Source organism: Puma concolor, chromosome C2, assembly GCF_028749965.1.
Source record: "Puma concolor isolate L17-30 chromosome C2, mPumCon1.1.hap2, whole genome shotgun sequence".
In the NCBI taxonomy this organism is placed as follows: Eukaryota; Metazoa; Chordata; class Mammalia; order Carnivora; family Felidae; genus Puma; species Puma concolor.
Window position 1 is genome coordinate 1,180,995 of NC_141675.1, and position 26,172 is coordinate 1,207,166.

General features: G+C 45.5%; 1 protein-coding gene across 7 annotated transcripts in view; it reads left to right on the plus strand.

Annotated features, from left to right (window-relative positions):
- ANO10 (anoctamin 10) overlaps positions 1 to 26,172 on the plus strand; it is a 289,033-nt gene that overhangs the window by 150,702 nt on the left and 112,159 nt on the right. Inside the window, exon 12 of one of the 7 annotated variants that reach the window (XM_086720286.1) lies at positions 19,634 to 20,278. The exons of the other annotated variants lie outside the window; for them this stretch is intronic. Coding sequence (XP_086576412.1) covers positions 19,634 to 19,744 — 111 coding nt within the window. The 3' untranslated portion in view covers positions 19,745 to 20,278. Of the gene's footprint in view, positions 1 to 19,633; positions 20,279 to 26,172 lie in introns of those variants that run through there. 7 annotated transcript variants of the gene reach the window in all.

The following is a 26,172-nucleotide window of genomic DNA, read 5'->3' on the forward strand; positions in this document are numbered from 1 at the left end:
GCAGCATATGGTTAGGGGTTACTGTTGTAACTGGTTAGTTACTGTTGTAACTAGTCTGACAATCTCTGCCTTTTAATTAGGATGTTATAGCATTTATATTTAACTTGGTTATTGATATGGTTAGATTTGAGTCTATCATCTTGCTGTCTGTTCCCTTTTCTGCCTTCTAATGAATTCTTAGAGGTTTGTGTGTATGTGTGTGAGTCTATATTTTTTCTCCTTTTTGGAATTAATAGCTACAATTCTGTTTATGGCCGTGATTGCTTTAAGGTTGATATTATACATCTTTATTTTATTACAGCCTGTCGTCAAGAGATACTATATCACTTCGTGTACAGTATGAGAACCATACAATAGTATATTTATACTTCTGTTTATCTCTTCCTTCATAATTATGTCCCAGTATTGAATCAGGACCCTCTGAATACTCTATCTGGTGACCCATGAGTTAGGTTTTCCAGTCTGGCTGGTGGGAGCAGACACTTTCTCAGTCCTGTGTGAGCACCAGGCACACTGTTCCCTCCAGTCCATTCAGATGCTCCCTTCCCAGACTTCAGGTCGCTTCCTCAGACGTGCGGCTCAGGGACACCATCCGCAGACCTCCTCATCTGGCACACATTTGGTGTCGTGTTTTCCCTGGACTCTCGCTGCAGCTCAGGGAGCCTGCTGGGCACAACCTTACCGTCTCTCCCCTTGCTGAGCCCTGGAGACTTTCTGTAGGCAGCAAGCTGGAGTGACCGGATGCCCACCTTGTTTCCTGTGTCTCAGGGATCATAGTCCTTCATTGCTCAACGTCTCGTGTCTTGAGGACTATTGTTTCATAAAATTTCGGCTGTTGTTATGTTGGGTGGGAGGGTTATTTCGTCTTGGCGGACGTGGAAGTTGCCCCTCGGGGTATTTTTAATCAGTCGGAACATAATATTTTTTAATACAGTTAATTATGTAGGAATGAAAATAAAACCCTTTCCATTTCCACAAAGGGCACTTCTGTCTTTCTAATCGCCAAGGCCAAAATCCAGGGAGTCCCTCCTTGACTCATCTCACTGCAGCCCTAAATCCAAACGTCTTGTTCACTTTAAAGTATATCCAGAATCTGACTGCTGCTCACCACTTGTCCTGTTGGCATTGTGGTCCCGTCACGATGACTGACTCTGGCCGAATTCCCGAACCTCTTTGTACCTCTCTGTTCTTCACCTGTAAGATAACGTGTGATGACAGTACCTACCTTCATATCATTGTCATGAAAAGAAGCAAGCAGGTGTTTTTAAAGTGCTTAGAGCGGTGGCTGGTGTTGATTCAATGACAAGTGGCAGACCTGGTTCTCTCTTGGCCGGCTCCTGAGATGTCCATCTTCCCCCGCCTCTGCTTTTCTCGTGTGCCCAGAGCCGCGTTCCGTGCTGGAAAGTACAAAGCAATGAGAGGGCACGGGTGGGGGTCTTTCCATTGTTGTCAGAAACCGACCTCTGTGCTCTGGACGTGTGTAACGGGAAGGCAGATGCAAAGAAGGAAGATGCTTCACTACTTCGCCGGCGCGGGAGGCTGCAGCAGGCCAAGGGCTCCGATACGGCAAGCCCTCCCGGCGTGAAAGGCCGGAGGGGTTTTACAGGAGAACACGGGACCTGGGCAGTCTCCGTAGGCACGGGCCGCGTGCTGCCACGTCCTGAAGGCGGTCTCGCGCCTGGCACTGATGGTGGCCATCCAAGCCTCGCTAATAAGCATACATTGAGGCCAGCGAGATGTCAGTATGGGTACAGAGTTCCCGGCACAAAGGGTCCTACAGAAAAACAGGTGAAGGTGGGGAGGGAGGCTTCAAGAATGAGGACGGCAGTATTTGTTCAGTTTGAGGTCCAGCCTGGCTGGAGCACTGGTGGGTCCCTCTTCATTTCCGTCCGTCTTTGTGTTGCTGTAGCGGATTCACCGTCGGGGGCCCCAGCCCTCCTCACGCTCCCACTCCAGCCGTCCTCTAGGGAAGGCACCGTCGGAGCCCGTGGCCTCTGAGTTTACGTGGCAAGACTGTGTGCTGCCGTACAGCTTAGCCCTCGTGCTGTGGACCTCACTGTCACGTGCCTGTACCATCCAGGAAAGCACCGGGAGGGGCAGTGCCCTGATGCCTGCAGGCACAGGTTTAAGCTCACAGTGCACAGCCCCCCTACTCGGGGAGTGGTGTCTGAGTACCAGACCTTTTCTCCCGCTGCGGAAGCCTACAGGCCCCGTTCCTGTGGGACTACGGATACAGGCCGCCCTGATCCTCTCCGGTGTCAGGGCCCATTCGGGACACACATCCTAAGACTGAAAGTGGGAGGCCACGGGGGCAGCCCAGAAATGAAGGGCAATGACACGAGCAGCCATGAACCCAAGCCAGGCAGATGTCTTCTGCCTCACCGTGTGTGTTCACAATTACGATTGACATGTGAGGAAAGATGCTAAGGTTTATTTTATGAAAGATCGTTTTGAGGCAGAGATGGAGATTGGATGTTAGACGTTAATCTAATATGGAAGAGCTTATGCAGACTCCACTCTCAGGCTAAATAGAATTGGAAACGTCAGTCTAGAGCTAGGACCTCGTTAAAACATTTTTCTGAGATTTTGCAGATACTGTCAAATCAGTAAATTGATGTATGAACTGTATTTGGTAATTTTCTAAAAAAAATCTAATTTGCGTTACTAGAGCAGCAGCCAAAAAGCCCAGTAACCATAATGTATAAATAAATTCTATTAGAAATATAATACTTATTTGTGCATCATTTTTTTTTTTTTTGCATTAAGTGTCTTTGTATCACTTAAAGCTATAGTCTTTAAACATGGTATCATTCAAGTGGTGGTGAAATTCTGAACATTGCTTATAAAAATTCACTAATTGGTCAAATTAATCAAGCTATACTATTGCTGTTTATAACAATTTTAATTAAACCATGAAATGGGATAACCATTAGGTAGTTAATTTTTGTCACCTTGAGAACAGCGTGATTATACCAAAACTAAATGTGATTGTGTCATATTTAACACATTACTATTTAAAAAGATCATCTTTTTTCCAGTCGAGCTGGAGATATGAACAGCGTGCAGAATGTAAATTCTGGCTGACTTGGTAGGATTGTTGGGGAGTTTTTATATAAATCTGGTGGGTTCAATTAACCGTCAAGTGAATCAACCCTACAGGCTTGCTTGCTTGCACAGTGACCTATTCAGTTAGGTCCAAAGGACTTGGGAGAAGGTGCTTAATGAGACCGCGGTGAGGTAATGACCTTATGATGTTTTTCGCTGAAATTTTTACGAGACCATTGTAGGTTCGCATGTAGCTGTAGGAAATAATACACAGAGATCCTGCGTGCCTTTTCCCCGTTTCCTCCAGTGGTAACATTTTGTAGAACTATAGGTCACGTCACAAATCAGGACATTGACATTGATCCAATCCTCTGATCTTGGTCAGATTTCCCCAGTTTTACTGTGCTCATTTGTATATGGGTATTTAGTGCTGTATAATTGTGTCACGTGTAGGCTTGTGTATTCACCATCATAGTCAGGATACAGAACAGCTCAGCACTGCAAAGATCCCTCTAGTCCTTTTATAGCGCCACTTACTCTGCACCCCCCACCCTCACTCACCCCCTGTATCTCCTACCCGTGGCAATCACCAGCCGTTCCCCATTTCCAAGAGTTTGTCTTAAAAAAAAAAAAAAAAAAGTTACATGATTAAGTCATGCAGTTACATACCCTTTTAAGATTGGCTTTTTTCACTCAGCCCAGTTTGCTGAAGATTCATCCAAATTATTGCGTGTATCGATAGCTTGTTCCTTTTTATTGTTGAGTGGGAGTATGGTTTGTTTAACCCTTCAGCCATTGAAGAACATTGAAGAACAAATAAAGCCACTGGGAACACTTCTGCACAGGTTTCGTGTGAGCTTCAGTTTTCATTTCTCTGGATAAGTGTCCAAGAGGCACTTACATCGCTGGGCCCTATTTGCATGTTTAGTTTTCATTTTTTTTTTTTTTTAATTTTTTTTTTTCAACGTTTATTTATTTTTGGGACAGAGAGAGACAGAGCATGAACGGGGGAGGGGAAGAGAGAGAGGGAGACACAGAATCGGAAACAGGCTCCAGGCTCTGAGCCATCAGCCCAGAGCCCGACGCGGGGCTCGAACTCACGGACCGCGAGATCGTGACCTGGCTGAAGTCGGACGCTTAACCGACTGCGCCACCCAGGCGCCCCGCATGTTTAGTTTTCTAAGCAGTGGCCAAACTTTTTAGGTGCCTGTACCGTTTTACATTCCCACCGGCAGTGAATGACTGATGCAGCTTCTCCACATCCTTGCCCGGACGGTGGCATCACAAATCTTTATTTTAGCCGTTCTGATGGGTTGGCACGGATATCTCGTAGTGATTTTAATTTACATTTTGCTTCGGGCTAATGAGGGTCACCATCTTTTCGGGCTTATTTGTCATCTGTGTTTCCTCTGCGGTGAAATGTCCGTTGATGTCTTTTGCCCGTTTTCTAACTAGATTTTCTTTAGACGGTGAGTTTTTACAGTTTTTCGTGCAATCTAGTTAGTAGTCCCGTGTTGGATGTGTGGTTTGCAAATATTTTCTCCCAGTCTGTAGCTGCGTGGAGCTTTTGCGGAACAGAGGCTGTTAACTTGGATGAGGACCTCTTCGTGACCTTGTAAAGCTTGGTCTTTTTTAAAAAATAGGGACGGGGCGCCTGGGTGGCGCAGTCGGTTGAGCGTCCGACTTCAGCCAGGTCACGATCTCGCGGTCCGGGAGTTCGAGCCCCGCGTCGGGCTCTGGGCTGATGGCTCGGAGCCTGGAGCCTGTTCCCGATTCTGTGTCTCCCTCTCTCTCTGCCCCTCCCCTGTTCATGCTCTGTGTCTCTCTGACTCTCAGTCTCTCAATAATAAATAAACGTTAAAAAAAAAAGTTAAAGGGGCGCCTGGGTGGCGCAGTCGGTTAAGCGTCCGACTTCAGCCAGGTCACGATCTCGCGGTCTGTGAGTTCGAGCCCCGTGTCGGGCTCTGGGCTGATGGCTCAGAGCCTGGAGCCTGTTTCCGATTCTATGTCTCCCTCTCTCTCTTCCCCTCCCCCGTTCATGCTCTGTCTCTCTCTGTCCCAAAAATAAATAAATGTTGAAAAAAAAAATTTTTTTTTAATAAAAAAAAAAAATAAAAAATAGGGAGAGGTACCTTCCATAGAATGAAGAACAGTTTTCTTTTCAAATTAATTTTATTCCTTTTTTATTCACTTCCTTCTTTCCCCCACTTTTGCCGTCTCTTTAACATCATAAACTTTTCTCGTTGTGAAAAATACCGCAATTATTCAAAGTATAATTTATTTCAAGTGTTCTTAAATAAGCGCCTTTGCATTTTTCTCCTACCCTTCACAGACATCTAGAACATTTCCTCTCGGTTTGACCACGTTATTTGTAAGCATTTGTTGGGCTGATTTATTTATTCACATGCCGACTGTAGGCTCTATCCCCTTCTCAAAACCACGTCCACGTGCTGGTGGCACTTCACTTTTACCACAGTTAATAGTGACACAGTGGCTCCCTAGAGCCTATAAAGGACATCTCTGAGTTTAACATTCATCGTCTCTGCTGATGGAGATCCCCCCACCGTCCACGGGCATCTGGAGACCGGCCTCTGCTCCACTGAGTGGCCTGGTCGCTCGGCCACCAGTGACTGTGCCGCACTGTGCCACCGCCAGATGTTTGGGGTGTTGCCTCTTCTCTGCTCCTTCGTGAAGGGCTTGGCCTCAGCTGCGAGGACCTCCGGGCGGCGCCGGCTCGTGGCGTGCCAGCCTTCGAGGGACCAGCAGCAGCAGGGGTCGTGGGAGGGTGGGGGCGCCTCACACACGTGGCCGGTCCGCATGCGGTGCCGGCGGGGGAAGCAGCCGTGGGCAAGCGTGCCCCAGTTGCACGTGCGTCCTGGATAGGGTGGTGAGAAGGCTTCCCAGGGAGAGCGAGACCTGAGGGTGAGGCGGTGGCTCCTGGGCCTCCCTGGATATGTGTCCTTCCCTCCTGTGAGGCAGGGCAGGGAGAGCCTAGAGCACCCACCCTGCCTTTCTCGAAGCGCATGGCAGAACAATTCTCACCTTTTGGTTTTGGGTTTTTTTTTTTTTTTTTTTTTTTGCTGTCTTGTCTGGACTCTGGTTAGAGAAGAAGGCACTGGTGAGTTTCCTGGACGCTAGGGATACAGAGAAATGCATCTGGCAACTCGGGGTAAAAGGGTAACAGTGTCAAGTCCATAGCAAAATAAAGCCCTGAAGTACTTTTTCTCCTTATGACACTAGCTGTGTTCCGGAATCTTCCCATAAATAGGAATCGTGACTCATTCAGTTGATTCAGTAAGGATTTATGAGCACCTGCTCGGTGCCAGACACATTTCTTGCAATGATGATACAGCAGTCAGCAAAAAGAAAGAAAAACTCTGCCTTCGTGGAGTATATATTTCAGGGGGAAAGATAATGAGTAAGATAAGTGAATATTCAGGATGTGTTAGTGGTAAGTGCTAAGGAGAAAACTAAGGTAAGGAAGGGAGACGGGCCTTGTCCTCATAGGGTGGGGAGAAGGCTTCCCAGGGAGAGTGAAACTGAGCCACGGCCGAGAGAGAGGCCCTGCTGTGGGCCTGGGCCTGGTGTGTTGAAAAAGGGCAGCTGGCTCAGTCTGTAGAGCACGTGACTCTTGTTTCTTAATGTAAATTCTAGTTAGTAAACACGCAGGGCACCATGGGCTTCGGGAGTAGAATTCGGTGGTTCATCACTGCCATACAACGCCCGGTGCTCATCGAATCAAGTGCCCTCCTTAATACCCAGCCCCCACCCAGCCCATCCCCCTCCAGCTCCCTGTGTCAACCCATAGTTTGTTCTCTGTGGTTAAGAGTCTCTTATGGTTTGTTTCCCTCCTTTTTTTTCTCCTTCTCGTGTTTTCATCCATTTTGTTTCTTCAATTCCACATGAGTGAAATTGTATTGTATTTGTCTTTCTCTGACTGACTTCTTTCACTTAACATTATATATACATTCTGGCTCCATTGACGTCATTGCAAATGGTAAGATTTCATTCTTTTCGGGGGCCGAGTAATAGTCCATTGCATATATATAGACACCACATCTTCTTTGTCCATTCATCAGTGGCATTGTGGGCTCTCTCCGTACTTTGGCTCGTACTCATAATGCTGCTGTAAACATTGGGGTGCGTGTGTTTGGATCTTTGAATCTGTATTTTTGTATCCTTTGGGCAAATACCTAATAGGAGCATGCGACTCTCAATCTCAGGGTTGTAAGTTCAGGCCCCACGTGGCATGGACCCTACTTAAAATTTTTTAAAAAATTAAATCACAAAAAGAGCCCAGGGGCTCATGTCGCTACATTGGAGTGAACAAGGCAAAGAAGAGATAGTCCAGAAATGTAACAGAGGAAACGGGAAGGCAGATCACGTGGGGCTTTTCAGGTCACGGGCAAGACTTTGACATAACCCTGGGTGATGCGGGAGCTGCTGGGGGTTCTGAGCAGAGATGGGCGGTCAGAAGTACGTGTTGGTGGGGCCACTCTTGCTGCTGTGGTGACACAGACCGGAAGGGATAAGGGCAAAGGCAGAAAGACCAGTTCAGAGGCCGTGGCAGTGATCTGGAACGGCAGTGACAGGGTCCTCGGCCAGGGTACTGAGTGTTGCAGGTAGCAGAGGTGGTTGGCCGGATGTATTTTCGAGGCAAAATCAGAAGGACTTGGTGACAGGTTGCAGGTGGGATCTGACAGAAGCGAGGCATCGAGGATGACCCCCACGTGTGGCCTGAGCACCGTAGAGAAGAGAGCTGTCATTTCTAGGGTAGGGCCATTGTAGATGAGTCGTGGCAAACAAGGTCTGGATGATACTGTAAGAGCATTAGGTCTTTTTTAAAAAGTTGACCGTTAGGAAGCATATGCAAAGGATAATAAATTACGCTCATTTAAATTTTTTTTAAATTTTTTAAATATTCATTTTTGAGAGAAAGAGAATGTGTGAGTGACTGGGGAGGGACAGAGAGAGGGGCACAGAGGATCTAAAGCGGGCTCTGAGCCGACAGCAGCAAGCCGAGTGCAGAGCTCGAACTCCCAAACCATGAGATTGTGACCTGAGCCAAAGTCGGAAGCTTGACTGAGCCACCCAGGCGCCCCAAGTATGCTTACTTTACGTTGTAGTCTTACAGGAACACCGTATCTCAAATTTATTCATCATAAACATTTTTGGATAGAATGTTTTTCTTTTTTTCTTTAGTGATTTAAATCTTGAATTCTTCACCTTTTTCAGCTCTTCTACAGAGCAAGGTGCCTCTGTCTCTGCTACAAATTGAAATGTAAAATTCATTTGTTCCACAGGGATCTTGCATCCCTCTTATGCATACTCATAAGACCCCAGTCCTGTGAGGGGAGTAAGAAAGTGCCCTGAGGCACCATATTATTTTCTTAAACATAAGTAAAAGATGTGGAAAATGCAGAATAAGGACCAGACTGAAACAAATTCCACTGGCTGACAGTTTTGGCTTCTTGACTTTGTGTGTGTATATGTCACATACTCCTCTGGAATATCTGTCACAGAATGGCAGTGTTTTGGTTCTGTGATCTGAAATGATGACATGAAAAGAAGATGGGAAGAAAATGTGATGCCTCTCTTCTGATGAGTAAGAAAGCCACTCTGAGGTTTTGAAGCAAACCTCAAGTAAAGGGTTTTGATGTATGATTTGGGGCTTCACTGGGACCCGGGTAAAGCCCTGGAGATGATGACATCTTATGTAAACCACCTGCCCTTCAGTCAGTTCTCTAGTGAAGTGATGTCAAGGGAATCCAGCCTGTAGGGCAGTCCCTGGGCCAAGCAGGAAAAATGCCCTTACAATTAAAGCAATTTTAATTCAAATCTGATTTTCCCATGGAAAAAAGCAATGTGAGAGAGAATTTTATTCTTACCAGGGATCCAACGTTCAACATTTTATAGAAATTACCAGGCACATTGGATTTAACTATAATTATTTCCAACTATAAATGGCATTCCGTGTATACAACTTAAGCTGTAGTAAGAAACCCAGTTCCCAGTTGCAGACTTGTATCTCACACTGTGTCGGAAAGCTGCTTTTGTTTGGTCTTAGTTTTCCTAGAGCAGATCAGAGAAACTGCTGTTGTACTTTGAGAATTCAGGAGAATTTCATTCAGATTTTTACCACCATCTTTGAAAGAGACTTTGGATAAGTTGGTAAATTGTTTAGAAGCTGATTCAAGAACAATTTTCTGAAAAGACTTTCTCCTCTAAATCAGGTGAACCAGCCTGAGTTTCAAATACCTCCTTCAGCAGTGGTGGAAAATATATACCAACACAGCCACAGGGGTAATCACGTAGGTAGCAGTTATATTCCCATCCGTTTCATAATTGTTATTTACACTTCTGAGTGGAGGGAGCTCGTGCTTTTTTCTTTGGTTCCTCTGCCTTTGGCTTTTTCGTCTATTTGTATTGATTTTTCTCCCCTGCAGATCGCCAGCACTTTATTGCACATTATTGTAACAAGACTCAGAACTTCAGTGCAAATGGCAGCCATCCTTGGGTCTGCTACACGGTACAAAAATCCTTCTTTCTCAGCTGTGAACTGGCCTCAATAGAGTGCAGCTCTTAATAGGATGCGTTACTGGGCAGTGATGAGACCTTCGTTTACATGGCAGCATTGAAAAATTCAGACAGATCTTAACTGTGGGGGCAGCTGCAGCAGCCGGGATTGGCCTAAAGGCTGTGAGAAACTAGTCCTTTTTAATTTTGTCAGAGATGATTTTGTAGCCACCTGAGAAAATGAACTTTTGAAATGTTGTGGTCGTAGCTCATTTCCCTTGGCCTAATGTGCGGTCCTTACCCGCCCGACCCCCCCCCCCCCCCCCCGGTCACGTGGCCTAGCTCTGTCTGTCCCCATCTTGCTTACATTGACCTTGAAGGGGCAGAGAAACTTGCTTTGTGACTTGGGAGCCGGCACATTTGATCTCGGGGCCTACCCCTCTCCTCATCCACTGGGATGAAATTTGTGGTGGACTATTTGTAAGATGTGGATTTCCCCAGAGGAAAAGGATTGGACAGTACGAAAAGTAGACGTAAATGATCAAAGTAGAAGCTTCCTCTAAGTAGCTGAGGGTATTTAAAGGTGTTTAAACCACTAGAGGGAGCCCACATTGTTCTGATTTCTAGAAACTATAGTGTTTAACAGCTTGATTTTATTGGCTGTGGAAAAGGATACCTTCTACCAATGATTTATGGATGCATAGTTTCAGTGATCTCCATCAGTTCACTCTTAAGTTGGAAATGGGAAATGGCCGGGTCCAGACACTGTCTACACTGGTGATCCTGTGCTCAGTATCACAGAACATGGTGTGGGCGAAGTGATTTGGGCAAGGACCTTGCTATGGCTCCAGGGTCCCGGGCTTTCCCCTTCCCCTTCCCCATAACAGTCCCTGCCATCTTCCACCCTCCTCCTGCCAACACCCTGGCAGATTTAGTCCTATTCAGCGGAATGTCAGCGATATGTAGCTGTGGGCTGGGCCCTGGGCCCTGGTGAGTAACATAGCCTTCCTCATTAGCCCGGGACTCTGAGGCTCAGGTGCGCCCAGGTAGCGGGTGGTGGCCTCTTTCCACCTCCCTTTGCCTTTGCCTCCCCCTGGAGGGCTCTGTCCCGGTGATTTTGCTGACCCCTTCACCCCTCAGATTCTCTAGGTTTTCTGTCTTGGTGTTAATGGAGTTCTGTTAGTGTTTCTTATCTGCGGCGGGCCTCGTGCACAGAAAGGATTACTCAAAATTATTTGTGTTTTAGTACTCAAGTTATTGAAATTGTGAATGTAAAAGACAATGTTTCTTATGCTCAATTTATAAAGCTTGTGTTTTATTTGTAAATCTAGTAAATTTTGAATCACAGTCACCTTCATTAATATTCTGATTAACATTCAATAAACTTATACATAAGCGCATTAGGGTTCGTTAAACGATCAACCTCCACACAGAATTAGTTAATTAAACTTTACTTGCAGACTTTGTCTGACCCAAGCATGCCAAAGAGCTTGGCAAAGCATCCTTGGACTCTAACAAGCTGACTCTTCTGAGCAAAGAGCAATGCAGATCGAATACATCTAACTCGGTAAAGTAGGTTAGACTCTGTTAAGCACGTCAAGCACGTTAGAAGAAAGCACAAGATAGCTCAGTGATGTTTGGAATATGTGGCTGTGACCTTCTGGTAGGACATAGCCAAAGTTGTTTACATTCACTGCTTCACCCCAGGGCTCCTTATCCCCCCAGAGGGAACAGAATTACTGACACAGACCCACACAGAGCCGAGGTTAGGAACTTGACGAGGCTGGGCCGAGGCCCAGGACTCGGACTGCTTCCGGTATTTCTGCCAGAGCCAGTTATTGAACCCATTTGCTAGGAATGGCTTTTATAGTAGTAAGACTTTGTTCACCCATTTAAAACATTTTGGGGGGCGCCTGGGTGGCGCAGTCGGTTAAGCGTCCGACTTCAGCCAGGTCACGATCTCGCGGTCCGTGAGTTCGAGCCCCGCGTCGGGCTCTGGGCTGATGGCTCGGAGCCTGGAGCCTGTTTCCGATTCTGTGTCTCCCTCTCTCTCTGCCCCTCCCCCGTTCATGCTCTGTCTCTCTCTGTCCCAAAAATAAATAAACGTTGAAAAAAAAAAAAAAAAAAAAAACATTTTGGAATTTATAACACTTGACCCCTTCTACTCCGGATGTGACTCATTTTGTTACTGAGAAATTCGGGTTAATTCAGTTCCTCACACACCACCCTCCCCAGTCCTGCTACAAACCTTTTACAGGGTTTTTTGGTTCCCCTTTTACTGGTTTCTTTGACCACCGTTCTAGATCGACCTATAGGAAGTCAAATAGACTGGAAGCTTATCCAGCCTTTCTAAACCTTCATAGGTTACCCCATCCCAATCCAGAATGCATACACGGAGAAAGCTAAAATACTTGTTGTGATAATTTCTGGAATGGGTGTGTTTGTGTTTGTATGTGTGTGCATGTGCACACCTGTGCACACACACGTCTTAGCTAATGCATCTTTTCAGGTCTGAAAGATAAATCCTGGCCTCAGGTTGATTACGTTCAAGGGTGGTTTTAGTATCAGTATCTGTAGAGTTAGAGTTTGGGATAAAAGCTGAATATATCGCAGCCCACATCTCGTCGATCCTAAGGGCATGTTTTCTCACTGTCACACCTCTGAAAGTGACTGCATGCAACGGTGGCTGCCATCGGCCAGCACGTGGCAAATTGAACGTCTCTCCTGGTAGCACGATTGGCAACCACAGCCCCTCCGGCTTTCAGCACAGCGGCTGTCGAGCCCCCTTTGAAAACTGGAAAATGAGCCCGGGGTGGTGCAGAAAACCTGTCTTTGGCTCCTGCCAGTGAGCTCAGGCAGAGAGTATCAGTGAAGCTTCGAGTGTAGGCCAGCTGCTCGGAAGGGCTGCTGGGTACGCGGGGGAGCGCCCCTCCAGCCCCTGCCACACCCTGACGCTGCTGGGCCGCACGAAGTGGCTCTGCCCCGGAGCCCGGAGCCCTGTGCGCCCTCGACTCCGAGAGGAGAGCGATTCCCAAGGGTCGGGCTCTGGATGTGGGCGGAGAAATGAGGAGCAGGCCAACGGCTATCCCGTGCTTTGTGTTCTTACGTGCCCCAGGAGAGTGATGGTTTTAAAAGTCTTCCGAAAGGAGTTTTAACAGCCCCTTCAAAAGGGACTTCTAGGTGGTGAGAACACACTGTGGAAGGTTTGGGGTGAAGTGAGGTGGTCACGGGAAGTGGGGTTTGCCTCCTGTTCTCATCTCTTCCTCCCCAGCACCAATTTTTTTTGCACTGCTGCCGACTCCAGCCTCCGTGCTTTGCAAGTTCCCCCTTCCTCTGGTCAGTGGCTCTCCTGGCTGCCTCCTGGAATCCTACCTCCTCCGCCGCCATCAGGCCCTCCTTGGTAGATGCCTCCCCATCTAGAGCGTTTTTTTATATCCAGGCTCCTTGTTTGGAGGCATATAATCGAGCCACGCTTGAGTACATGTTACTATGGAAATGTTTTGTGTTTGCTTCACGCCCGGATTCCGCACCGTAACGGACCATAAGCTCGTTGTGACAGGGTCTGCGTCTCCTATGTTCCTTCATTTTACCCAGAGTGGCAGCATCGCAGTGGCTCACTTGACAAATACTTGCTGACTTTAGCTGGGCCCCAAATTTTAATAGAAGTCAGAACTCTGAAAACATTTAATGAGAAAACCAGGGCAAGTGCTTCCCCTCCCCCGTCCCCGGTGGTTTCTCTCCGGGAGCTCTGGGACTCTGGTGACGGAGGCTGTGGGCCAGCCCCTGATTGTGCCTGGGCTGTGATTTTTCCCTCCTTCCTCCGTGTTCCCCACCCCCTTCCGTTACTCTGGTCCGGGAACTTACTCCAGTGCCCCAAGCGCCGCAGCCTGAGGACCCTTGCCCTGCAACCCGCCTGCTGGTGAGGGGACACGTAGATCTGCCCAGGAGCTTCCCAGAAAGTGGGAGGGACAAACAGCCGCCCCATCGGCCGGCAGGGCCTTAGCCTGCTGCACACACACCCCTCGCAGCACAGAACGGGAGTCGGTACCTGATGCTCAGGGAGAGAGACGTGAGCAGGGCGAGTGTATGTTGCTACAGTTCTTTGAAAGTAACTACCAGGTTGTCAGTGACCTGACTCACAGCCGAGAACTTCTTCTGGTGGGGACAACACGTGAGTCATTCCACATGAGAAGTACAGAGATTATGCAGCAAAATTAGAAATTAAGCATCAACATGAAGATCTGTACCACGAATGTCACGTTAGGGTTCTCGGATTTCCTGTTTAGCTCAATTTGTGTCGCTTGTTTCCTTCTTTCTTTGAATATATCATAAAAGCGGTATGAGAAATACTATATTTGGGGTGAATTCTACGGTTCTGCCAATGAATTTGCCGCAGGGGGTCACTGCCCAAATAAACAACAGGCTCACGAGGGTCCCTGGGAGGGCAGAGGGCTTGTGGCAGGTGGCAGGGTCACAGGGAGCCTGAGAAGTGGCCTCTCCCCTAGCCCTGGGCCTCCCCCTGCTGCGGGAACCGGAGCCTGGAGCCCGGAGGAGAGGTCCCTCTCCTCTTCTGGGACTGGTTGCAACAGCGACACGAGTGAGTCTCGTTTTGAGTGCTTGGTGTCCTATCTACATTTATATTTACATTAAGCATTTAATTCATTTGGAAAGGATTTTTGTTTTTGAGGCAAGAGTCCAACTTTATATTTCCCACAGGGGTATCCGTTTATATTCATACCACTTACTAAATAAGCCATCCCTTCTACCAACCTGAAATCTTTATCGTACGTTTCAAGATTTTCTGTGTCACTGACCTTGCGGTCTCTTTTTGAGCCAATCCATATCGTCTTAGAGCCGTTAAAACAAGTTTTAGTATTTGGTATGGCAAGTTTTTCCCTAAAGTTTTCCCTCCTCCGTTTTCCCCCCTAAAGATTTGTTGGCAGTTCTCATACATTTATTTTTCCATGTGAACTTTAAAATTATTTAGTTCAGTTTTAACAAAATCCATTGGGTTTTGAATGAAATTGTCTTAAACCTGTATATGAAGTTTGGGAGGATTAACACTTTGTGATAAGTTTGCTCATCTAAGGACACTGTATTTCGGGTCTCTGTGTATCACCATCTTATTACATATCCTTCAATACAAATTCATGGATTTCCCCATATAAGCTCTGTACCTCTCTTGTTTTCCTTTGGTAATCCATTGCTTTTATTGCTTTCATGAGTAGTATTTTTCTAATCAATTTCCATTTCTAACTAGTATAAAGAAAAACTTTTTAAAAAATACTTGTCTCCAAGAACTACTAAGCTCTCTCATTAGTTATAATTGTTAGTTGTTTCTTGGGTTTCTACTCATAGCTGTAATGCAAATCATGTTTTCTCTTCTCTGCCAATACTTACACCATTTATTTTGTGTCTTCTGCCATTGCATTAGCTAGGGCCAAAACAATGTTGACTAGTAGACATCCTTTAGTTTTGATGTAAATGGTGATGACCTTACTGTTGCACCATTTAATAGGTTGTTGGCTGTAAATTTGTAGTAAACGGCTTTGGATCTTATTCTATTTTAGGTAGTTTGCTTTGCTCGCTTGTTTTAATTAGGAATGGCTATTGAATTTTATCAAGTGTTTTTTTAGCCTCTATGCCTTATTGGCAGGGTTTTTATTTGTTCACTTTTTAAAAATGTAAATGTAATAAATTATGCTGCTAGTTTCCTAATGGTGAGCCGTCTCAGCAGTCCTGAAATAAACCATGCTTGGTCATGTTGTTTTATTCTGTTAATTCACTGCTGGATTCTACTTGCCGGTGCTATATTTAGAATTTTCGCATCTATATTTATAAGTGAAATTGTCTGTAGTTTTCTTTATCAGGTTTTGGTATTCAGTATATCCTAGATTCTTAGAATGAACCGGGGGAACTTTCCATCCTTTTCCATGGTCTAGATCAGTTTTATTACACAGCAAGTATCTGTTCTCTGATGCTGTCTGCTGCCCAGTGTTGTTGTTGTTTTAATTTTTTATGCGTATTTATTTTTGAGACAGAGAGAAACAGAACAGGAGTGGGAGAGGGGCAGAGAGTGAGGGAGACAGAATCCCAAGCAGGCTCCAGGCTCCAAGCTGTCAGCACAGAGCCCGACGCGGGCTTGAACCCACGGACCATGTGATCATGACCTGAGCCGAAGTCGGACACCTAACCGACTGAGCCACCCAGGCGCTCCAGCTGCCCAGTGTTAATGAAGGTGTAGGGTAACACCAAGCTTTTTGTCTTTACCATTATGATTTAAAAATAGGATCCTACTGCTCTAAAATGTTTTTTTCCCCTCTCTTCTGAACTGCCATATATATATATATATATATATATATATATATTTTTTTTTTTTTTTTTTTTTTTTTGCTTGTTACTTTGCTTGAAACGTGAAAACATAAAAAGTTTTAGGGTTTCAGTAATTTTTAGGCTGAAGGCTTATTACAACAGGAAGGAATGAACGGTTGAAGGGAAGAACTATACACATAGCATCCAAGGCTTTTGTCGTTGCCTAGTTGAAGATCTGAAAAGGGGGAGGGCCCTAGATTTAGCAGGAAAGAGACAGCAGGGCTAGTTGTGGGAAGCCTAAGTCCAGCCCCAGCTCCCTCACACTAGGTGACTAGAAGCAAGCCTTCCCTGAGCCACAGGCTGTTTTCGCCTCACCCAGGTGTCACGTTCCTAACTGCTGAATACGATTGCCATGAGGATCGGGAAAAATAATATCCACAGACTTCAAGATCCTCAAACCACTGTTGATGCAAAGGGTACTTTTTTTCAACGTTTTTTTTTTATTTTTTTTTTATTTTTGGGACAGAGAGAGACAGAGCATGAACGGGGGAGGAGCAGAGAGAGAGGGAGACACAGAATCGGAAACAGGCTCCAGGCTCTGAGCCATCAGCCCAGAGCCTGATGCGGGGCTCGAACTCACGGACCGCGAGATCGTGACCTGGCTGAAGTCGGACGCTTAACCGACTGCGCCACCCAGGCGCCCCGCAAAGGGTACTTTTATAGGATTATTCTTTTCAGATGATTGTAATAGAAGACCTCATCAGTGAAAGGACATTTTTATTTGTAAATGTTTAGGTAGTCGTTGATTTATTGTAAGACAGTGTCTTTGATCAGGACCACTACTGACCATGAGATAAAAAAACAGGTTTTAAATTTTGTTAAGTAATTTCACTTTTAAAGGTGTTACACTATGCCCCAGTGAGCCAGGCCAAGTAACACTTTAACTTCCTGGTGCCACTTACAGTATTTATTTAGAAAGGAAACAAAACGCGAGGTCATTTATTTTGTAGGTGTCCGTGCCCTTTCTGCCTTTCTTGTCCTCATAGACAAAGGCCTTTTCTAAGCCCTTTATTTGGTTACCTGGAAATTAGAGACTTATTAATTTATGTTACTTATTTTTTATTTTTTTATAGCAAAATGCTCCTTTAGCGCACGCACACACACACACACACACACACACACCAGAAGAGAAAAATAATTTTCTCTAGCAGGTGCTCACAGTACCAGCTGATGGAATCAAAACATGTTTTGAGTACCTGAAATGAAAGTTATTGAAGAGTTCATTTTATCAAACCGTGTAAGAATCCCCACGGTATTATGGTGAAAATGCACTGCATCCTCCTTTGTCCCCCTGTGTCTTCAGTGGTCACCCTAAAGAGATATAATCCGCTCTCTTAGCGCATAGCGGGCCCCTGCTCAGCAGTGCACCAAACTGCAAACAAAGTCCACATAATCCACGGGTCATGTGCTCTGGGAGACAGTACAGCCCTCCCCTCCCCTCATTCATGGACAGTCTTGACTGATGAATCTATGGAGCAGGGTCAGGTGCTGGGGCCACTGATGTTAGTCATCTGTGTCTAGTGCATGGCTGGGAGGCAGGCCGAGGGCTGAGTGGTGTGCCCCTGGGTGCATCAGCGAGAGCAGTTACACGGAGTCTAGTTACAGAAGTGTGGCTCCCCTGATGAAATCCCGTCTCACGACGCAAGTTAAAAGAACGAAACACGCCGCCTAAAGGAGAAATTGCAAGATCCCCCAAATTCTATAAAAATACATGGTTACTACACTCACTGAGGAAGAGGCCTGGGGTCTGGAAGCAGATCTTTCTCATTTTGGGTGGAGTCGCTTAGGAAGTCATTCTGTGCACAACACATGAGCAAAGAGGAAGAAGGGAGTGAGATATTTTTCTAAAGGAACGATCGTCTTGTTGGATTTCTGCTTTGGGGTGTTCGATGGTGATCACTCATCAGGGCCCAGAGCACAGGAAGCTGATAGCATATGATCATGTGTTCCAAGAGAAGATATAATTAAATAATTCTTGAACATGACCAAAAATTGAATCTCTTAAGAGACAGATTCAATAAGCAGTCTCTTTCGCTAACATCGATGTCTTAGTTATTGGATTGCCTGCCCATTAGCCATTTCTTCTGGAAACTAACCCCCCCTCGCCCCCATGCCTGACTGCAGCTGTGTCCCCGCCCTGTCCTGTTCCCTGCCCAGTCGTGAGCACATGAGCACTCAGCCTAAGCTCCACTGCACCTCCCTTCCTTGGAGGGTTTGGAATCGCCACCCAGGGTAGCCTGTCTGGCTGCCCTGCTGCACGGGGGACTTGTATACTCAGGAGCTGTTGTTCTTTGCCCTTTTTGCCACATGGTTTGGGAAGCAGAGAGACCCCCTCAGAAGGCAGAGAGTGGCCAGAAGTGGAACTCAGAAAAGAGCCATCTTCAGGGGCTGTGGAAGGTTAGCCCGTCGATCCGAGTGCGTCCTCCTGTGTCGTTCTGGAAGGCATGGTTACCCTGGGAGCAGGTCCTGGAGCAGAGAAGCTGGATTCCCCCCGGGGAGAAGGTGACATAACTCAGATGATTGTGCGGGTGCTTCCGACCCTGAAATCCCATCGTTCCCTAAAGGCACAAGTTAGGTATCACTCCTAGTACTGTAATTTAGAAGCTAGATTTTATAAATCCTTCTGCTTATAGTTGACCAGGTGTATCGTTTCCCCTTTTTTAATATTTATTCATTCTGAGAGAGAGAGAGAGAGAGAGAGAGAGAGAGAGAGAGAATCTCAAGTAGGCTCTGCCCTGCCAGTCCAGAGCCCATCATGGGGCTTGAACTCACGAACTATGAGATCATGACCTGAGCTGAAAGCAAGAGTCAGACGCTTAACTGACTGAGCCACACAGGTGCCCCTCAGTTTCCTTTTTAAATCTTCTGTTTTGAAAGTAATGCATAATCATAATTTTAAAGCCCAATATTCCTTTAAGACAGAGTAACAGGTCACTGCCCTTTTCTAGTTTCCTGGAATGAGTGACTCAATATTCGAGCCCATTCTTCTGCTAGTCACCCCTACCTTTCTACATAATGTGTTTTTCAGTTTTATTGACTCCCTACTTTGTAACACGATTGTTTTTTTAAAAACTTTTATCTTTATTTATTCTTGAGAGAGAAACAGAGTGTGAACAGGGGAGGAGCAGAGGGAGAGGGAGACACAGAATCCGAAGTAGGCTCCAGGCTCCGAGCTGCCAGCACAGAGCCCGACGCGGGGCTCGAACTCACGAACGGCGAGATCACGACCTGAGCCGAAGTCGGACGCTCAGCTGACTGAGACCCTGGCGCCCCGTCATATGAGTGTTTTTACACCCACCATACACTCTGTTCCTCCAACCCCCTAATGTAGTTTTACGTCACAACTTTTGGTTAAATTCTTTAATGTGTCCACAGATAAGCAGGTAGTGCGCCATAATTATGTTCCCTTAAACATAACAGAGTTGATAATTGCGTCACTTTTTTTTCGCTTCGTTTTCCCTGTACCTGTTACTGGTTCTTGAATGTGCTGTGCTGAAGCACATCCGACGACCCGTCAGTGTTGTGCCTGGTTGTTTTCCATGCAGAGGTTGGGCCCAGAATGGGAGCTGTCCTAGGTCAGTTTGGGCAGGGTCGCTCTCGAAATACGCGACACGCTTCTCATCCTCGTTTCCAACCTCTTGAGGATTTGCTCTGCTTTGTTCCCTATACCTTGTCTTAATCTCCTTCCTTGTTTTTGCAGATGCATGAGAGAGATTTTGGAATCTTGCATGAAAACATCTTCATTCCCGTTTTTCCTCCACATGTGGAAGGCACTGTTTTCTTGCCTGCAGCTTTGCTGTTGAGAGGCTGACACCAGCCTGTCCCCCGTCTTTCAAACATGGCCTGTTCATTCTCTCCAGAAGTTTTCAGAGTCTTCTCTTTATCCCTGATACTTTGAAATTTTATAGTGATTCTTTTGTAGTTTGGTGGGGTTTTTTTGGTTTTTGTTCTTTCTGAACAGTTGAACGTGATACTCAAAATTCCTGTTCTTCACTTCTGTGAAATGTCTTGAATTATTTTTTTGGAAAACCATGGTTTCCACATCTCCTATCTTCTCTACCTCTGGGCCTCTGTTGCATTATCTGGACTTAGCGTTTGTTGTGTGTTCCCCCCTGCCCTGGCCCCCGCCACCCTGTCTCCTTTTGGTTGGTTGATTTGCTTTCTTTTTGTTTTTGTCAATTTGAGAAGACTCCCTCAACTCCTTTCTGATTCTGTTGAATATATTTCTATGGTATGTTCAGTGTCCAAGAGCTCTGTTCTGTTCTCTCTGTGTTGCCATCGCTCTTTAAAAATAGCATTCTGGGGGTGCCTGGGTGGCTCAGTTGGTTGGACGTCTGACTTCAGCTCAGGTCATGATCTCATGGTTCATGGGTTCAAGCTCCACGTCAGGCTCTGTGCTGACAGCTCAGAGCCTGCAGCCTGCTTCCGATTCTGTCTCCAGCTCTCTCTGCCCCTCCCCGACTTGTGCTCTGTCTGTCTCTCTCAAAAATAAAAAAAAAAAACATTAAAAAAAAAGAATAGTATCCTTTACTTTGTCTCGTGAACGCTGTGTCACATCTCTGCAGTCGTCTTCCGTTCCCTGCCTTGTCTGTGTCTCCGCCTGAGCCCCCTCTCAGTCCCAGCTCGTGTCTCTCCGGCCGGAAGAGGCCTGGCTCTGAAAGGCGGGGAGGTGGCCCCAGGAGCCCTGCCAGGCCTGGCGGCCGGCCTCCTGAGCTGCCCGCGGCCCTCCTCGGGGCACTGCGGGCCGGGAGGACGTGAGAGCAGAGATGAGTTCATCTGCGTGTGCCAGAAGCCTCTCACACCTGAGTTGCGTTTTGAGCTTAACCGTTTGGGAATTAACTTTTGTCCTCCTCAGTCTATTCAATACTGATCACTTAGAAGTGCCTGCAGCTGTAAACTTGGCTTTTTTTTTTTTTTTCCTCTCTTTTTTTTAAAGCTTTCTTCAAGGCAAACGTAGCAATCACATTTCACTACAGGTTGTTCTCTGGTTCTTTTTTATCTTTAAGTCCTAGAATTTTGATGTTTTTTTGCTGCTTTATTGAAATTTGGATTGCCAGATTCTGTATTATTTCGTTAAAGTTTCAAATTTCTTTTTTCTTTTACCTACCTGAAGAAGAAAGTAGCAACAAAATTGAAATGCAAATAGGATCATGAGGCTAAGAAATTTATAGAGAACATCTAAAAGGGACAGTATGTTCTTATCCAGCCTCATAACATGAGATACTTCATACAGTTGGTCCCTAAATCTTGTGCTTAAGTTCTCCTCTCAGCCAAAGTAAAAAGGGAAAGGTAGCCCATGTCTTTTGTTATTAAAATAAAGAATCATAAACCAAGAAACAGACTCAACCACAGAGAACAAACTGATGGTTATTGAGGGGAGAGGAGTGAGGGATGGGTGTAACAGGTGACGGGGATTGAGGAGGGCCCTTGCGATGCCCACCGGCTGTTGTGTGGACGTGTTGAACCACTGAATTCTACACCTGAAACTAATATTACACTGTATGTTAACTAGCTGCAATTTCAATAAAAACTTTTTTTTAATAAAAAGCATAAAAATTCTTCCGGGAAAATTAAACCCCAAGATGACCTTATCAGATAATTCCTTGATTAGGGAACCTTGATTGCTGAATGATCAATGTCCTCAAGATAGTTTTAGAAAATGTGCATAGTAGGCGATTCAATATAGTTTCAACATAGTTCAATATCGTTTCAATATAGTTCAATATAGTTTCAACATAGTTCAATATAGTTTCAATATAGTTCAATATCGTTTCAATATAGTTCAACATAGTTCAATATCGTTTCAATATAGTTCAATATAGTTTAATATCGTTTCAATATAGTTCAACATAGTTTCAACATAGTTCAATATCGTTTCAATATAGTTTCAACATAGTTCAGTATAGTTTCAATATAGTTCAATATAGTTCAGTATTGTTTCAATATAGTTTAGTATCGTTTCAATATAGTTCAACATAGTTTCAACATAGTTCAATATAGTTTCAATATAGTTGAACATAGTTTCTGAAGTGCCTTAACGTAGTAGAGGCGTTTCCTCAGGGGGCTGTGAAAATACTACTGCGCACTTGGCTTTGCTTTTAGGCGCTCTCACCTTGAAATAGAGATAGAAGTTGGAAGCCTCATAACTTGTTTGACTTCTCAAGCTTCTGCCAGGGGGTAGATCACCGTCATTTTATTTCTGAATTACCTGCCACGTAGGCCTGGTGCCAGTGCCTCACGGGATTTAAAATGGGAACTGTCATATCAAGGATTAACACGGCGCGGAGGTGAGAGTTAAACTCTTACTGAATGAATTCCTTGTGCGGGAACACCTGCCTCCAGGTAGAAGGCCTGCCTCCGTTCTGGCAGGCGGGAGGGACCAGAGTGAGCAGAGCCACTGTTAGGTAGGAGCTGCGGCTGCTTCCTCCCCTGTCAGAGGGGGATACAGCTCCTGCCTGGGGGATGGCTGTGAATTCATAACGCTTTCCGAGCAGGCTCGGTGCACGCGAAGCGGTGCGTTAAAGCACAGCGTGCAAAGCAGGACCGCTTCCCAGGGACCGTCTGTGGTGAAAGGGCTTCAGAACATTCCTTCCTCGCCCACCGCACGTGTCTGTGCTGTGCAGCGCGGCCCGTCTGTCGTCCGCCACAGTCCAAGGCTCCTGTCCAGGCGCGGGCGATGCTTCCTGTCGTGCTCCGAACCAGCAGCGGCATCTTTTGTGCCAAGACCGTGCCTTGTCCGAGCAGGAAGTCCGCGTCCCCTCGCCCTCCTGGGAGCCGTGTGCCTGATCACACCCTAGCTTCATCCGACAGCGAAGGGAGGTGTCAGGACATTTGAGACGAGGGGTCATTTGTCATCAGGTCATTCCCTCCCCGTAATACAGTCCAGGGTCTGAGGAGGTATCCGGGGCTTGGATCCGTGTCGAGATTATTCCCTTTGATTCCTAAATGGCTTTTATGTGATGTTATGTTACTGATTTGACACTTAAAAAATAACCACCAACTATTCTGAACTGTTTTCTTAATACAAAACTGGAGGGTAATCGTGGGAGGATCACGTCTTCTTTCTTTTTCTATCCGGCAGGAAGTAGGTTTGCCATTTTTTATTTCTTCTTCCAAAATCCATGCTGTGGTCACCCATGAATTCAGATCTAGACCTTTTTCCTTTTCACAGTTAATTTTGAGTTCTCTCATTATTTTAATGTTTATTAGTGGTACGGTCTGCTCAGGCAAAATTCCACAAAGTGATCTCACTCAAGATTTCCTGGGAAGATGGTGAAGTTAGGGGAGAAACCAGCAAACATTACCAAGAAAAAGGAAAGTTAGGGGCAAATTACATCAGTATAGAAACAGGGTGCTCATGGGGAAGTGGGGCCTACTGCAGCCGACGAGAATTGATGGGTTTTCACCTGATAGAACAGGTGAAGGAAGGAAGGAAGGAAGGAGGGACGGACCGACTTCAGGAAGACACCAAGAACCAACCCCTGACTTCCCTTTCTGAGGAAGTTGGTGCAGTGTCATGAGAATTAACTTTAACAACTTCTAGTCGACTGCTACAAACCCCGCTCAGTAGAGAGGCCAGGGCAGGCCTAGGAGAAGCCAGGATCCTCTTCTACCCAGGATTCAGACACATTCAGACACTGGGGACGAGGATGATGCCACGGTAAGCCAGAGCTTAGGGACAACCATCAGGCCTACTGACAATTATTTTTTGGAGCTTTCTTTTAGTATTTAGTTAGGTGTGATTAAGTACATGGTAATTGTAGGAGAAAAGTAAATAAGCTGAAAGAGAAATCCATCACTCAAATCCAATGCCAGAGAACAACACATTGTAAAATAACAATGAGTAAACAGCCTATCAAAACATAGAAATCTGAAGTAAGCCAGGTAGAATAAATGTGAGATAATGGCCGTGAACACTTCTGGAGAAAAGAGTGCAGTGGTAGTGATTTGCCCTATCATAGGATGTAAATCCACAGGAACTGGAAAATTGTGGTACTGGCACCAGAGCAGATAGATAAATGGAGGGGCGCCTGGGGCACTCAGTCGGTAGAGCATCCGACTTGGGCTCGGGTCATGATCTCGCGGCCTGTGAGTTCGAGCCCCGCATCGGGCTCTGTGCCGACAGCTCGGCGCCTGGAGCCTGCTTCGGATTCTGTGTCTCCCTCTCTCTCTCTCTCTCTCTCTCTCTGCCCCTCCCCCGCTCATGCTCTGTCGCTCTCGCTGTCAAAAATAAATAAACATTTAAAGAAATTAAAAAAAAAAAAACAAATACATAAATGGAACAGAACAAAGTCCAGGAACTGTTAGAAGTACAGACATACACAAATTTGGTATATGTTATGATAGGTATTTCCTGTCAGTAGAAGATGATGCATTGGTTATTGAATGGTGTTGGGACAACCGGCTACCCATTTAGAGGGAATGGGTAAAGGTCGAGCCCCTCTTTAAATTATACACTACTTATACTAATAATACATTACTGTCTAGTTTCAGTAAAGTTATAAACGTAAAAATGAAAACCATAAAAATACTAGAAAGAATTATAGGTGAATGTTTAGCTAACCTTTGGGTGGGGAGACCTTTACTATATGAATGGCACCAAAGGAAGAAGTAACTGTAAGAGAAAAGATTCACAAGTTCCTTACGCTAACATAAAGTTCAGGACTGAAAGGGAGCTGCGTATCCAGCATAGACAACGATTAAATGTTGGCCCCTTCTTCTCATGGTATCCCTTGCCACTATAAAAATAAAACTGTGTACAAATCTTTATTATTGGAAAGATGGCCACGATAATAAACGAGAAGTGAAAAACTTGTAAATGTACGTATTTGCATGTATGCATTTCTGTAGGAAAAGGCCTGGATGCAATCCAAATTTAACAACAGTAGTTTTTAAGTTAAGATTTGGATAACTTATTCCCTTTTTCTTTTCCTGCATCTTTTTCATTCTTTTCCCATAGTGATTGTGTATTTAATCAAGTATAGTTAAAAAGCAAAGGACAAAAAAGTTTCACAAAATAATCGGTGATAATAAAATTGGAGAGAAAGCGGAGCTTCGCGCTTCCCTCTTGATGAGATCAAATAGGCCTCTTCAGGGAATTTTGGGACCATCTGTCTTACTGCGGGATAACTGAATGTCATTGGGTAGCATCTTGAATCTACACGTAAATTTCTTTCAACGTAAAAACGAAATGCTTACATTCCTCCCAAAATAACTAAAAGACTACATATATTTTTTAAATGTTTATTTACTTTTGAGAGAGAGAGAGACAGCGCATGAACAGGGGAGGGTCAGAGAGAGGGAGACACAGAATCGGAAGCAGGCTCCAGGCCCTGAGCTGTCAGCACAGAGCCCGACGCGGGGCTCGAACCCACGAGCAGTGAGATCATGACCTGAGCCGAAGTCCGATGCTTAACCGACTGAGCCACCCAGGCGCCCCTGAAAGATTATATTTTAAATTGTCATTTCTTTTATGATAGTTGATATTTGATTTTTTTATACATCCATTCTTTTCAACCAGTGTTTGTTTTGTCTAGTTCCTCTGAATTAAGCAGCAGAAAGCTGTTTTAACGTACAAATTTATCATGGGGAACCAAAATTAGTGAATATGCCTCTTAATGAGAGCTTTGGTTTAGCCATTTTAAACTGTTTATAAATTAAAAATGTAATCCAGGAGAGATTGTTTTAGCCCCTTGTCCACCCAGAAGCTTTCAGCCGCCAACAAGAAAACGCCTCATTTCTAAGGAAATGTTGGCCTTCCTGCCTCAAGTCCTCCAGGGGTTTATTGACTTGGAGAAGCAGCATGGTGGTTTTGGATAATCAAGGCTGATGGGCTCCTTCGAACCCACCAGTTTCTCTTAGGCGTCATGACATTGGCAATCTCCTAATGTGAACGAGGAGGAGAAGAGAAAAGAGAGCTCAGATTTTCTCTGTCCTCAAACCTCTCCCTCCCCCTGACTCCTAGCAGCCACCACCTTGCCTACCGGTTTGCCTTTTCCAGAGGAGCATAGAAACGGGATCGTGTAGTTTATAGCCTTTGAGTCTCTTTCTTTCACTTAAAATAACATTTGAGACTCATCCGTGTTACTGCGTTTGTGAAGAGCCCCTTGCTGTGCAGAGCAGTATATGAGTGTGTGGATGCGCTACAGTGTGTCTGTCCGTGTTTCAGAAGAGGGGTATTTTGATTGCTTCCAGTCCTTCGATTTTGCATAGAGCTGCTGCAAGCATTTTCCCGCTGTT